At 54.5% G+C, this 12975-nt stretch overlaps 1 protein-coding gene across 1 annotated transcript; it reads left to right on the plus strand.

Moving 5' to 3' along the window:
- Positions 1-1473: 1473 nt before the first annotated feature.
- PI16 (peptidase inhibitor 16) lies at positions 1474-12010 on the plus strand. The gene is made up of 7 exons (XM_069487913.1): positions 1474-1644; positions 7288-7509; positions 9231-9340; positions 9533-9621; positions 10191-10868; positions 11077-11215; positions 11375-12010. The coding sequence occupies exons 1-6, from the start codon at positions 1474-1476 to the stop codon at positions 11196-11198; spliced, it is 1392 nt and encodes a 463-aa protein (XP_069344014.1). The 3' UTR covers positions 11199-11215; positions 11375-12010.
- The last annotated feature ends 965 nt before the right edge of the window (positions 12011-12975 follow it).

Consider the following 12975-nt stretch of genomic DNA (forward strand, 5'->3'; position numbering starts at 1 on the left):
AGTTGTGTCTTTAATTTCAGCAACATTTTGTAGTTTCCAGTGTATAAATTTTTGCCTCCTTGGTTAAGTGTATTGCTAAGAATTTTATATTTTTCTGTTGCTATTGTAAATGGAATTGTTTTCTTAATTTCCTTTTGGGATTATTCATGATCAGTATATAGAAACAACTGATTTCTGTCTGTTGATTTTATAGTGTGCAACTTTGTTGAGTTTTTTAGTTCTAATAGTTTTTTGTGGATTCCAACTTGTTGTTTTTGTTTTTATTTTTACCTGGAAACCTGGTCAAGGACAGGTTTTCTCGCCATCTTCCAAAGCCAGTGGGTAGGCTTTTCCTAGCTCCCCATTCATTGAGGGTGCAGGCTTCAAGGATCCCAGCTGTACTCAAGAATATTGGTTCCAACTTCCTGCTTCAAAAGAGCCCAGGCCTAGGTCCTGGCCATTATAATGCAAACGCTTAGCTGCTCAGCCTATTTCCCTTCCCATACCCTCCCCTCAGAGCCCCTGCTACATCCATCAGCTCACTCACACTTCTGCTTTTCTGCTCTCTTGATTTCAAAAACAGACACATCATATTTCTACAAACAGAACAGGAGGGGTCCCAGCATCCCACCTTCAAACGAGCACGTCAAGCACATGCATTCAGAGAGGGCACGTGGAAGCCAAAATTCCGTCCACAGTGAAAAGCCCTATTCTAGAATACAGCTAGAGTGGGAAATGCCTCGGCCCCTCCTCCCGTGAACAAGGACTGTGCCTCCCCATGGGGCTGGGAGCTAGCCCAGGTCCAGGACACATGGGTGGTTGCTTGTTTCCTGTTACTGAGAGGCTTCTATGTGCCAGATACCATACTAGGTGCTTATATATGTTAGATCTCATTTAATCTTCCCTCCAGCCCTATGACGTAGGTACTATTATTGTCAATGATACATTCAGCTGGGAAAGCTGCCCAAGACACAAATAGGAAGGGACAGAACCAGGATTCAGACTGAGGTTGGCCCAACCTTTTACCAAATACATCTCATCGTCTTCTCACCTTCAAAAGCCACTTATAGCTTCCTCATCTTGCTCAGTCCTCTATGGTTAGAGTCTATGTGGTTTCCTTCCTCTTATCTGTCCTCAACACCCACTGGATGTGATCTGGGTGCAACCAGCCATAGCTCTGCAGAGGTTGCTGCGCTTGTGCCCCTTAAGGATCCGTCCACAACTCAGGAGGGTCTGTGGAACTCACACAGCTCTTGGCCTGAGCCCCTGTTACCGAGAGAAAGGAGGCTTTTGCCAAGGACTCCAAGGGGAGTGGACTCAACTCTGGTCTGGACCCAAGGCACCCAGCCCTCCCTGAGACATTGTGTGAGCCGGGCTGGGCCTGCAGACACAGCCCCTACCGCCCCACCCCAGCCAGGGTGGTGCTTGTGTGGGAAGGACTTTAAATCCAGCTGCCAGACCCCTGGACTGGAGAAGCAGCGCGAGCTGGCCACCATGTGCAGCTCCTGCAGTTGCCTGGAGCTTCTGCTGCTGCCACTGCTACTGCTGGTGGCCACCGCGGGCCCCGCTGGAGCCCTCACGGATGATGAGAAACGTGTGATGGTAGAGCTGCACAACCTCTACCGTTCCCAGGTGTCCCCGCCAGCCTCAGACATGCTGCAACTGGTGAGTGTGGCTGGGGCCCTCCCCTGCTGGGATTGAAGGGGTGCTGGGCAGGGCCTGCCACCAATCTCTCCCCCACTTGCACCCCCAAGCCCCCACCCCTCCTCCATTCCTCAGTGGCGCTGAAGCTGTTTCAGAATCTCAGAGACTCATCTCTCTGGTCAGTGCCAGAGTCCCTGAGCCCCTGGCATTATATAGTTCACAGGACCCTATAAGCAGCCCCATTATACAAATGAGGAAACTGAGGCTCTGAAGAACTTGCTTGGGGTCACACAGCTAGTAGAGCCAGACCTGGAAGTCCCAGCTTCCCACTCCAATGACTCTTCCCCAGCGCTTCCCAAAATGCACGTGCCCTGGGAGAGGGAAACACAGCAAGTTCTTTTTTTGTTTTGTTTTTTGTTTTTTTGAGACAGGGTCTCACTCTGTTGCCCAGGCTGGAGTGCTGTGGCGTCAGCCTTTAACACTTTGTGAAAACAGCCTTTCAGGTGCCTTCCAAGGAGGCGAGGAGAGGAAGCAGGGCGGCAGGATGGGTGGATGGGTCGGGGCTCCTGGGGCAGGAGGCAGGTACGCAGGAGGTGGGGCCAGAGCGTGAGCCAGAAGCAGAGAAGGGTCTGAATCGCGCAGTTCAAATGCTGTCTGGGTCACCTGCAAGACCTGTGATTTGGGGCAAGTCCTGTAACCTCGCTTATCCTGTGTCTCATCTGTAAAATGAGGTCGCAATTAGAGCTACATATACAATAACATGAATTGAACCTCACAGATACAATTTGAAGGGGGAAGGAAATCTCAACAAAATATACACAGTAGGGTATCTTTACGTGAAGTTTGAAAACATGCAAAATACTACGTATGTGCTGGTGAGAGAAGCATGCAGATGCAGCAAACACACACACACACACACACACACACGTGCGTACAGATGACAGAGCCAGATTTGGGCTTGGTTCCTTCTGTCAGGGAGGGAGAGCTACTTGATGGCAGGGTGGGGCAGGATGTCCACACTCAGGATTAAAGGCGATCAGTGAGAAATCGACCACCTTCCTGCCCTCCCTAAGTGCTGAACTAGACTCTCCCCTCCAGCCACACTCTCAGGTGGCCTGGGCGGTTGGTGGGGTGTCCTGAGAGCAAAGTTGCACCTGGAGTGCAGCAGCAGGCCCAGACGGAGACCTGGGTTCAAGCTCAGCCCTGTCTGATGTGGCTCCGGAACTCCGGGTGGGCCCCTCCCCTTCAAAGGCCTCGTTGTTTCCTCATGGAAACCCCCGGCCGGCGAGTCCCGCCCTGACGGTCCCACAGGAGACACATGCGCAGGGAAAGACCTAGGAAGGGCTCTGCACCGCCATTTGTGGCCCCGTCGGCCTTGGCAACCAGGAAGTGCAGACGGCAAGTCGGGAGCCCCAGATGCAGCTCTGCCATCAGCTCCCAACTGAGGCCTAGGACGACAGTTGGGCCTCAGTTTCCCCATCTGTTCATCCCTGATGCCCTACAGTCTTGCTACACAGGCTGGGAGCTTGCACAGGGCTGCATCTTGGGCTGGGGCAACTGTCTGGGAAGCAGTTTGGATACTGAGGGATACATATGCTGCTGCCTAATGGCAGGCGATATGGGAAGGAGGAGACAAGGCTGGGCGACGAGGCTGGATACATTTGGGACAGGACTCAAGTTCAACCTCAGTAGTGATAACTGCAGAGACTCTGGAGCCAGACCGCCCAGGTTCAAACCTTGGCTTATTAGCTATGTGATCGTGGCCAAGTCACTTAACCTCTCTGTGCCTCAGTCTCCTCATCTGTAAAATGGGAATGATAACAAGGGAACAACTCCCTTTCGCTATGGTGCTTGTAGGATTAAATGAGTGAACATGTGTAAAACACTTAGAACAGGGCCTGGCACACAGTAAGTGCTCAATAAGTGCCTGACTAACACAACAGGGAAGGGATCCAGGGTGGGGCAGGTGGGGGCTATCATGGACTCTTCCCTCTCCCTCAGCCTCTACATCAGATCACCACCAGTTTTACCTCCCAGAAGGTTCCATTTTCCTTAAACTTTATACTCTCCTGCCCTGCTACCCCCAGCTCTCTTTGGCACAACCCTGGTTCAGTCTTTCACTTTTGCACCCAGGGACTCCTAGGATAGCCCCTCCCTGCTCCCCAGCTTCTGGCCTCCGCTGTCAGAATGAATGATTCTACACTCGGGCCAGACCCTGCTCAAAATCCGTCCATGGCTCCCACTGCTCCCTACTGCCTGGGGACAAAGCTCCAGCTGCCAACAGAGAAGGCTCTGTCTGTCCTGGGCCCTGCCTGCTGCTGCAGCCTCCTCTCCTGCTCCCCTATATTCTGCGGTAACCTGATCAGCGTGTCCCTCCCCAGCCGCAGGCCGCCGTTTCTCAGCTCCCCTCCACCTGGCTGATGCCACATCCTTTAACACCTAGCTCCGTGTCTCCCTCTCCTCCCTCAGGCTGGGCCCTCTTTGGTGCCCCATAGCACTTGTTGCGTATCTGTCACTTATCACATGGTGGCCCAACTGACTTTTATGACAATGTGAACTCGGGCATCGGTTCTTGCTGTCGCCCCCGGGCTGGCACGGTACCCAGGACTGTTGACTGAAGGAAGGAAGGAATGGACTTGCTTCCCGATGGTGACCACGTGGCCAACGTGGGTGGGTGCCGTGACTCTCGCAGCCCCGCGGCGGGCCCTGGTTGACTGCCTGAGAAGCCTTAAGACCTGAAGCATTGACTCTCTAATGGTGGGACGCCAGGCATGGAGTCAGAATGGCACCCACAACCAGGCTCTGTAGGGACACTGCTTTAAGCAGAGCCCTGTCTCAGTCATCAATAGTTGACATGTATCTATTGAGCACCTACTGTGTGCCAGCCCTGTGCCAGACGCGGGGGATATATCACTGCCCTAACCTGAAGGAGCCTGTAGTCTAGCCTGGAGCCCTGTGCATCATCCAGACACCCTGCCCCTCTCCCGCTCCCAGTCTCCCACTATTACCAGAGTTGAGACAACCCGGGGGACGAGTGATTTGGGACAAAAATGTCCAGAGACGGAAAGGGACTCACTTGAGGTCACAGCAGTGGGGCTGTCCCAGCCAGGCGCTCCCAGCCCCAGGCCAGGCAGCTGCTTCTGGAAGCCGTGAGTGGGCGGGGAGTGGGTGTGGCCGCACAGCCCCCTCCCCTCAGGGTCACCCAAGCTTTTGGCACATTATGGGCTGTCTGGCTCTGGCAGCTGGCTGGGCCGCCAGAGGGTGGAGCAAGATTGCCGCCAGGCCCTCGCTTTCCCGGAGAAGCCAAGGACAAGGTTTAATGGGATCCAGGCCTCCCTCCTCTGTCCTCTAGGTCAGATGCCTTCTTAATCCCTCTTCCCACCCACACTCAGCCTGTCCTCCCAGCCAGGGACACAGAATCTCACAGGCGCCGGAACCTAAAATGCCCCCTCCCACTGTCTCACCTGAGGTCCCCACTGGAGAATATTGTCATTGGGATCGGAAAGCTATCAAGTCGCCAAGGCTTTGAAAATAGGCCCCTCAGTGAAGGGCCTAAAACACTGTCAGGTTTCCTCCCTTGGGGGGAGGGCCCAGAGACGACAAAGGCAGGGGGCCGGGCTGTCCCAGGGGCACGAGGGAGCTGAGAGGGAGAGGACAGCGCTGGCTCCCAAGTCTGATCTATGGTGGGGGGAGGGAAATGGGCTGAACAGCGCGCCCCGCGCCCGGCCGGCCGCCCGCCCAGCATCTCACTGGCCATCTTGTGCTGTTCCGGGCAGTTCGAGCAGCCCTGGGAGGTCGGCGGGGGCATCACTGTCCCCTTTTACATAGAAGACTGTTACTAACACTGTCACAAACACCATCCCCCTCCATCTGCCCAGTGCCCTAGGAAAGCTCAAGAAGGTTAAGCAGATTGCTGTTCCGAGGCCACGGAGGGGAGGGTGCCCTTGAACAGCGGTGGGCAAGGGCCAGACTCTGGAGACTGGGGGGTGTGGGTGGTGGCGCAGCGGCAGGGAGTGGGCTCGCTGCGCATTTTCTCCCAACCCCCGCCCCAATTTCTAAAATTTCTAGGGGAGAGAGATTGTGGCAGAAGACACGGTGGCAGAAGAAATGCGTGTGTTCCCTTGTGTCCTTTCCCCTCATAACCCACAAACCCAGGTTTGTGCAGAGGCTGGGGTCTCAGTGTCGTCCCAGCTAATTGGGTTTGACTCCAGAGGGTGTGTCAGTGCAGGAAGGCCTGTTGGGGATAGGGGGTGGCTGTCAGTTCCGATTTCACGAACTAAAAAAATGCTTGGTGTTCAAATGTCAATAAACTCCATTCCATTGTGACCAGTGTCCTTAACTTCGGGAGTGCAGCCAGAGCTTACCAAGGGCACGCAAGTCCATTTCCCCTGTGCCCCAAGTCCATCCGTGTTGGAGGCACTGCCGTGACTCCCTTAGGCCCAGGCCGGGCTGGTACGGCCAGTGACCGGTGCTCCTGAAGTAGACATCTTGGGCTTTCAGAGGTGAGATAAGGGAATTTTTCATGCACTGAGTTTTCTTTTTGGAAACACATTTTCAGCAATCCATTCTGAAAGAATTTTCATTTATAGCAGAAGAAGTTACCCATCAAGATGAGTCAGAGCTGGTTTTTAAGGAATTCTGCCTTCAGTGGGGGAGGCGGGTCACAAAACAGTCCGTGTTTTGACTTTCAAACCTCCTCTCCACTCTCCCCTTCTCTGAGGCACTCCACTCCTGAGCCAGACCAGTTCAGATGAAGTGATCATGTACCCAGTTCAGTCCACTTAGGGTAACTTCAATGTCCCTCTTTCAGTGGCATCTAGTAAAAAATGAAAAAAATTAAAATATAATTTTCATAGAAAAGGATGTATTCTGTGTTTTCCTTCTTAGTTATCAGAAAAATCTGACAAATATATTCAACTTGTTCAAATAATTAAAAATTAAAACTAATGTTTTTAAGTTGCATTGGCTCTTCTTGGGCTTAAACATTAGATTATAACAAAGAATTTGTTCTAAAGTAGCTTGAGTGATCAAAGATATCTGGAATGTTTCAGTACCACAGATCTTTTTCTGTTCCTTGAGGTTTCACAAAAATTTAAGGTAATTTAGATTTTTCTTTGTTTTAAGTTCTTTTACTTGCATAAATTATAGCCCTTATTCTTTTTGATAAATATGTACTGGATTCATAGAGTGTGAAATTTTATTCTTGTACTTATCTTTAGTTAATGTACTTGTAGAATTACTTCCAGTTTTGAATCACTTTACTGGATTTTTTGTAAATAAATTACAACTTCCAGAATCTCGTCACTTATGTTTGTGTGTATCAGCAAAAAAAAAAACAACAAAAAAAACCAAAAAACCGTTAAGCAATCTGTCCAAAATGACACAGCTGGTGAATGGTCCCAAGTTTGATCAACTCCAAGGCCGGTAGTGGCATCCTCCCACCTCCGCACTGCAGCCCTCACTGAGCGGAGACCTGTTCCAGGTCATGGCTAAGAGTCACTGGCTAAGGGGGAAGTGGGGGGAGGGGGAGGAGCTTCTCCAGGAGGTCCCAGGGACCCCTCGACCTTCCGCGCATATCCCACAGAATCTGTGGGCATCCCACCTCCCTCTCCTGCCTCCACTGAGCCCGAGGCGACCTCCCCTCCCCACCCACCTGTCCTGCAGAGATGGGACGAGGAGCTGGCCGCCTTCGCCAAGGCCTACGCACAGCAGTGCATATGGGGCCACAACAAGGAGCGCGGGCGGCGCGGCGAGAACCTGTTCGCCATCACGGACGAGGGCATGGACGTGCCGCTGGCCATGGAGGAGTGGCACCAGGAGCGCGAGCACTACAACCTCAGCGCCGCCACCTGCAACCCGGGCCAGATGTGCGGCCACTACACGCAGGTGCGGGGGCCGGGGCGGGGCCACGTGCGCAGTGGGCGGGGCCGGGCGGCCCCGGGGCGGGGCGACCTCTTCCTTGGCTGCTCCGCAGCCTCGCTTCGGGAAGGCGGGTCGCCTTAGACCCTGCATAAACCGTGTGTTCCCGCGGCGGCTCACGTGCTGTTTAGGCCTCTGACCAAGTCGGCTTCTCTACAATCTTTTGAAAACCTAGGCCGCTCTTCCCGGCCTTCTGATACTGAAGAGACTTAAGTCAGGTGACACTGGTCCTGCGCCCTGGCCCAAGTTGTGAGAGCCGTTTGTCCTAGCAGCAGATGCCCCCTAACTCCTGTCTCTTCTCTCACTGTCACTCTTTTGTCGTTTATCGTAGTGTCTAATTTGCTGCTTCTAATCTGGCAGGGACTGATAAAGCAAATACACAATTTTGTTTAATTTTTCTTTTGCTTTTAAAAACCATGTGTAAAATAAGAGCGAATTGTCACTGAATTAATGAAGGTTTCCAGGAGCCTTCTGACAGCATTTCCTATCTCTCACAGTCACCTGTTGCTGGTGGGGCCACATGTGGCCTTCTGGATCCTTTCGTGTGGCCTTTTGACTGAATCCATATTTTACAGAATAAATCTTTTTAATAAATGGATTTGCTCTGTGAAGTTTGGACTCCACTGAGGGCTGCACTTGGGGATCTGGAGGGCCACATGCTGCCTTGAGGCCACAAGGTCCCCACTCCTTCTCCTCCAAAAGGCTTATTTGACAACAAATACAGTACCAACAATAACATGATCAACAAAAGAGAAAGAAACCAATTATCTTCCCGCCCACATCCACCAGTTCCATTTTTCAATACCTCTTTTGTGTGGTATTTTTACTCTTATCTTTAGGGAAGGAAATTCCAACAGCACCCACCCATGTCAGGAAGTTGGGAGGGCCCGGCACCCTCCCTGCCCTCTTCCCTCTGGATCCTGCCACCACCGCCCCCCTCTCTCCCCACCCATAGGCACTCTGGGGTCATTTCTACCTGTGAGATGCTCAGTGGTATCTGGTGGATCCTCAGCTGATTTAAGCAGCGATTCCTGAGCAGACTGGGCCTAGAAACAGCAAGGGGAGGCTGTTGGTCTTACCCCATTGGCAGCACATGACTTTTTAAGTTTTATACTTATGACAGAAGTCATTCTAGCAGCTAGGAGACCCACACCTAGAAGCAGCCAGAGCCGGTCCTGGCTTACCTGTGATTTGGGGAAAGTTCCATTTCCAAAATGGCTCCCCGTTCCCTTTCTTGGACTTTTCTTGTTGCTGATATCTAAGATTCTACCATTTGAGATTCATTCCTTTGATATACCCCTTGTTTAAAATGCAAGGGCCTCTAGGAAGAGCTCACAGGAAAAATTCATGAGAATATATTAGAGCCCCGGAGCTGAGGGAAGGACCTGAGAGGGAAAGAGGCCTGGTGAAGTGGTGTGTGCAGTTGTCAGGGGAGAGCAGACTGTTCCGGACAAACTCTCCCTTCTCTCCCCTATTCAGTTTCGTCCTGAAGTTCCTTTGGGGAAGAACTAAAAAAAAGGAAAAACTATATAAAAATTTTGTTCTGCAGCTGCATGTCAGGGACTTGGATCTCACAGGTGACAGGCGCTTCCTCTCCCCAGCCGCAGAAGGCTGGTACAGAGAGGGACAGCAGGAAGGGGCTGTGCTACCCCGTACGGGGCTAAGCTGCCAGGTTTGCCCTCCTTCAGGTGGTTTGGGCCAAGACAGAAAGGATTGGCTGTGGTTCCCACTTCTGTGAGAAGCTCCAGGGTGTGGAAGAGACCAACATTCAATTACTGGTGTGCAACTATGAGCCCCCGTAAGTGCTGGGGAGCCCTGGGAATGGGGAGGAGCCGGAAGTGGGCAGAGCCAGGAGCCTGGGGTCGCCCAACAAGTTGTCGGGTAGGCAGCGGAACCCCCAGGGGCACTTCCAGATAAGGTGTGTGTATGGGGGATGGGGAAGGGGGTTGGAAGGGACCTCTCCCCCCAGCATCCTTCTCACCTCCTGTAGGGGGAACGTGAAGGGGAAAAGGCCCTACCAGGAGGGCCCTCCGTGCTCCCAGTGTCCCCCGGACTACAGCTGTGAGAACTCCCTCTGTGGTGAGTGCTGGGGTGGGGGGCGGGGGGCAAAGAAGGGACGCGATGCCACTGGGCAGGGGAGGCACCAGGCGGGTTGCAACCACCAGGGGCCTTTAGCGTCTCACTTTGTCCTCCGTGTGCAAGCAAGCCACTTTGGCGCCCTGTCATTCCGAGTGACCGGATTTCAACCCTTCAAATGGAGGGCAGCAGAGAGTCCGGCGGCTTCCAGGCACAGTGCGAGGTGGCTGTGTCCAGATGGAGGGGTCCTAGGGAGCGGGCGTGGTCTGGGGGGCTTTGAATGGGCGGGGCCTGCGATGCGGTGGGTGGGCAAGAGCGAGCATCGCACTGGAGAGGTCCCCTAAAGAGTGGGAGAGCGAGTGCAGAGGAAATTTGGACAAGGAAGTGGATGGAGGAGCAATTGTGTCATTAACAAGAAGCAGTATTTATTGTCCATGAGGGACATCGCTGGAGAGGTGTGTGTGTTTGTGTGTCCTGGTAGGACGTTTGGTCGCCTTACCTTGGGTGCAGTGGGGTGAGGAATGTGGGGTCCTGCTGGCAGCACTGATGCCAGTTCTCGTCTACCTGATCAGAACCCGTCGGAAGCTCAGAAGATGCTCCAGATTTGCCCAGCCTGGTAACTGAGGCACCATCCTCCCTGGCAACTGAAGCCTCAGACTCTAGGAAAATGGGTATTCCTTCTTCCGTGGCCACAGAGGTTCCATCCTTCTTGGTATCAGAGGTCTCAGGCTCCCTGGCAACAAAGGCTCTGCCGGCTGTAGAAACCGAGGCCCCAACTTCCTTAGAAACAAAAGACCCCTCCTCAATGGCAACAGAGGCCCCACCTTCTGTAAAAACAGAGGCCCCTTCCGTTTCGGCAACTCACAGCCTGCCCTCATTGGATGAGAAGCCCGCTACCTTTCCCAAACCCACCCACGGTCCTATCCCCAAATCAGCAGACAGCGTGGCCAGCAAAACCAGAGCACCCTCCGTGAGCCCAGAGAAATCTCTGCACCCCAAGATGTCCCCAACAGGGACAGGGGAGCCCCTACCCCATGCTCAGGAAGAGGCTGAGGCCGAGGCCGAGTTGCCTTCTTCTAGTGAGGTCTTGGCCTCAGTTTTTCCAGCCCAGGACAAGCGAGGTGAGCTGCAGGCCACACTGAACCACATGGGGCACACCTCCTCCAAGTCCCTGCCCAATTTCCCCAATACCTCTGCCACCGCTAATGCCATGGGTGGGCGTACCCTGGCCCTGCAGTCATCCTTGCCAGGTAAGGCCTGTAGCATCTGCCCTACCCTCCGGGGCCCAGCATGTCAGCATCCTGCCCCCAGCAGAGGTGGTCCGAGCCTGGTGTGGCATGTGTGCTCTGAGTAGGAGCCTCCTCCCTGGCTGCCGCCCACCCGCTTTGCATGGCGGGGGCAGTGGGAGGTCAGGCACAGCTATCCTCGGGCTGAGGCAGAGCCTCTCCCTCCCCACAGGTGCTGAGGGCCCCGAGCAGCCTGGCATCAAGTCGGGGCTGAACTCGGGCCCTAGTCGTATGTGGCGTCCTCTCCTGGGACTAATGCTATTGCCTCCCCTGGCGTTGGCTGGAATCTTCTGAAGGGGACACGCTCAAAGGCAAGGCTGGGTGGGGGGACCCTGGCCTCATGCCCACTCTGGATTGTCTTTCTCCAAGTGAGAGGCCACAGCTTCCTGGGCAGGTTCTGCTCTGTGGCCCAGCAGCCCCCTTCGCCCCAGCTTCTGGCCAGATTCCAGGCAGCGCTCTTGTTTCCGCAGGAGGTTTCCACAGGGCCGAGCCCTGGCACTGCCCCAGGAGTGCCTCTGCCTCTGGGGAGGCCCACCCTCAGCTGGCTGCAGACTGTCCTCGGTGGGGTTCCTGCGGCCATGCGCCTGCTCTCCCTGAAACAGAGGATCTCGGGCTTCCCAGGAACCCTTCGGCCCTTCCCAGTGCTGGCCTCTTCCTTGAACCATCTGAGTCCAGGGCTGTCCCCAGAAGCGTCTCTTGCCTTCCCACGGTGAAGAGATCAGCTGTCCTCCTGCCATCTTCCTCACCCTGTCCCCAGCCCCTCAGACAAGATGCTGGTTGGCTAAGGCCCTCTGGAACGGAAAGGCTGCAGGGCACATGCCTCCCCCACAGCATCCTGGAGGCACAGGCCTGGCCGGCTTCGGGGTCCCGGATGACTGCACACGGGGCCCAGCCCTCCCCCCACCCACCTGAGTCCTGGGGGTGAGGCAGTGGGGTTCTGGGGTGCTCCTGCCTGCCTGGCCTGGGGCTGTCCCTGAGTGTCTATGTAGCTGGGGAGGGGGGGTTACATGGGGTAGATGAAGGACAAGCCCCACCCAAGTGGGGCTGTATGGGTGGGGGGTCAGGGAGGAGGGAAGGGATCCCGAATAAAAGCCTGTCTGGGAGTACCTGAGTCTCGATGCTGGTGAGGGGCGGGGGCGCAGGACAGCTGTGCACGAGGCTCGAGGCTCGGAAGAGGCTCAGTTCTTCCCCTTACCGACCCGTGGCAACTGTTCCTTCTCTTTCACATCCCTCTCCCCCAAACACTCCATTCAGTGTCTTCTCTTTGGGCCACCCTTCCTTCCCTTCCTGTGGCCCCTCACCCCACCCCTCCATCGCAGGTGGCCAGTAGGAAGGAGAAAGGACTGAGGGAAGGCCAAGAGTGCTGGGCTGACTCGGCCAGCTTCAGGAGTCACCGGTGGGGCCTGGGTGGGTTTGGGGCCCAGGATCAAGGCGTGGCGTATGACCAAGGGGTGCTGCTGCCCAGATCTCTCTGGGACACAAAGTCAGAAGTGCACTGCAGGCAAGACTTTGCCCACCGCTGGTGCTTGGAGGAGTCCTGAGAAAGGGCTCTGGGGTCCCTAACACTCCCCAAGGGGAGCACAGCAGACAGTCCCAAAGTGCTGAGGACCAGGAAAGCACAAGTGTGCATGGGAAAGGGAAGGGGAGCAACAGTGGTGGCTGAGGGTGGCTGGGGGTGGGGAGGGGCATAGCAACTGTCTCCAGGCCAACGCAGGAGGGGGAGCAGTTAGACAGGACACCATCCAAGTCAGGGCTGGGAGCTGATCTATAATCAAGGAGGTCGCTCCTCACTTTTTCTTTCTTTATACGTTTCTTTTGTAGGTCTATTAAGGTATAACTCACATAAAATTCATCCATTTAAAGTGTGTAACTCTGTGGGGCATGGTGGTTCACGCCTGTAATCCTAGCACTCTGGGAGGCTGAGGCAGGAGGATAATTTGAGGTCAGGAGTTCAAGACCAGTCTGAGCAAGAGCGAGATCTGTCTCTACAAAAAATAGCAAAATTAGCCAGGTGTGGTGGTGGGTACCTATAGTCCCAGCTACTTGGGAGCCTGAGGCAGGAGGATTGAGT

This window comes from Eulemur rufifrons, chromosome 15 (assembly GCF_041146395.1).
Source record: "Eulemur rufifrons isolate Redbay chromosome 15, OSU_ERuf_1, whole genome shotgun sequence".
In the NCBI taxonomy this organism is placed as follows: Eukaryota; Metazoa; Chordata; class Mammalia; order Primates; family Lemuridae; genus Eulemur; species Eulemur rufifrons.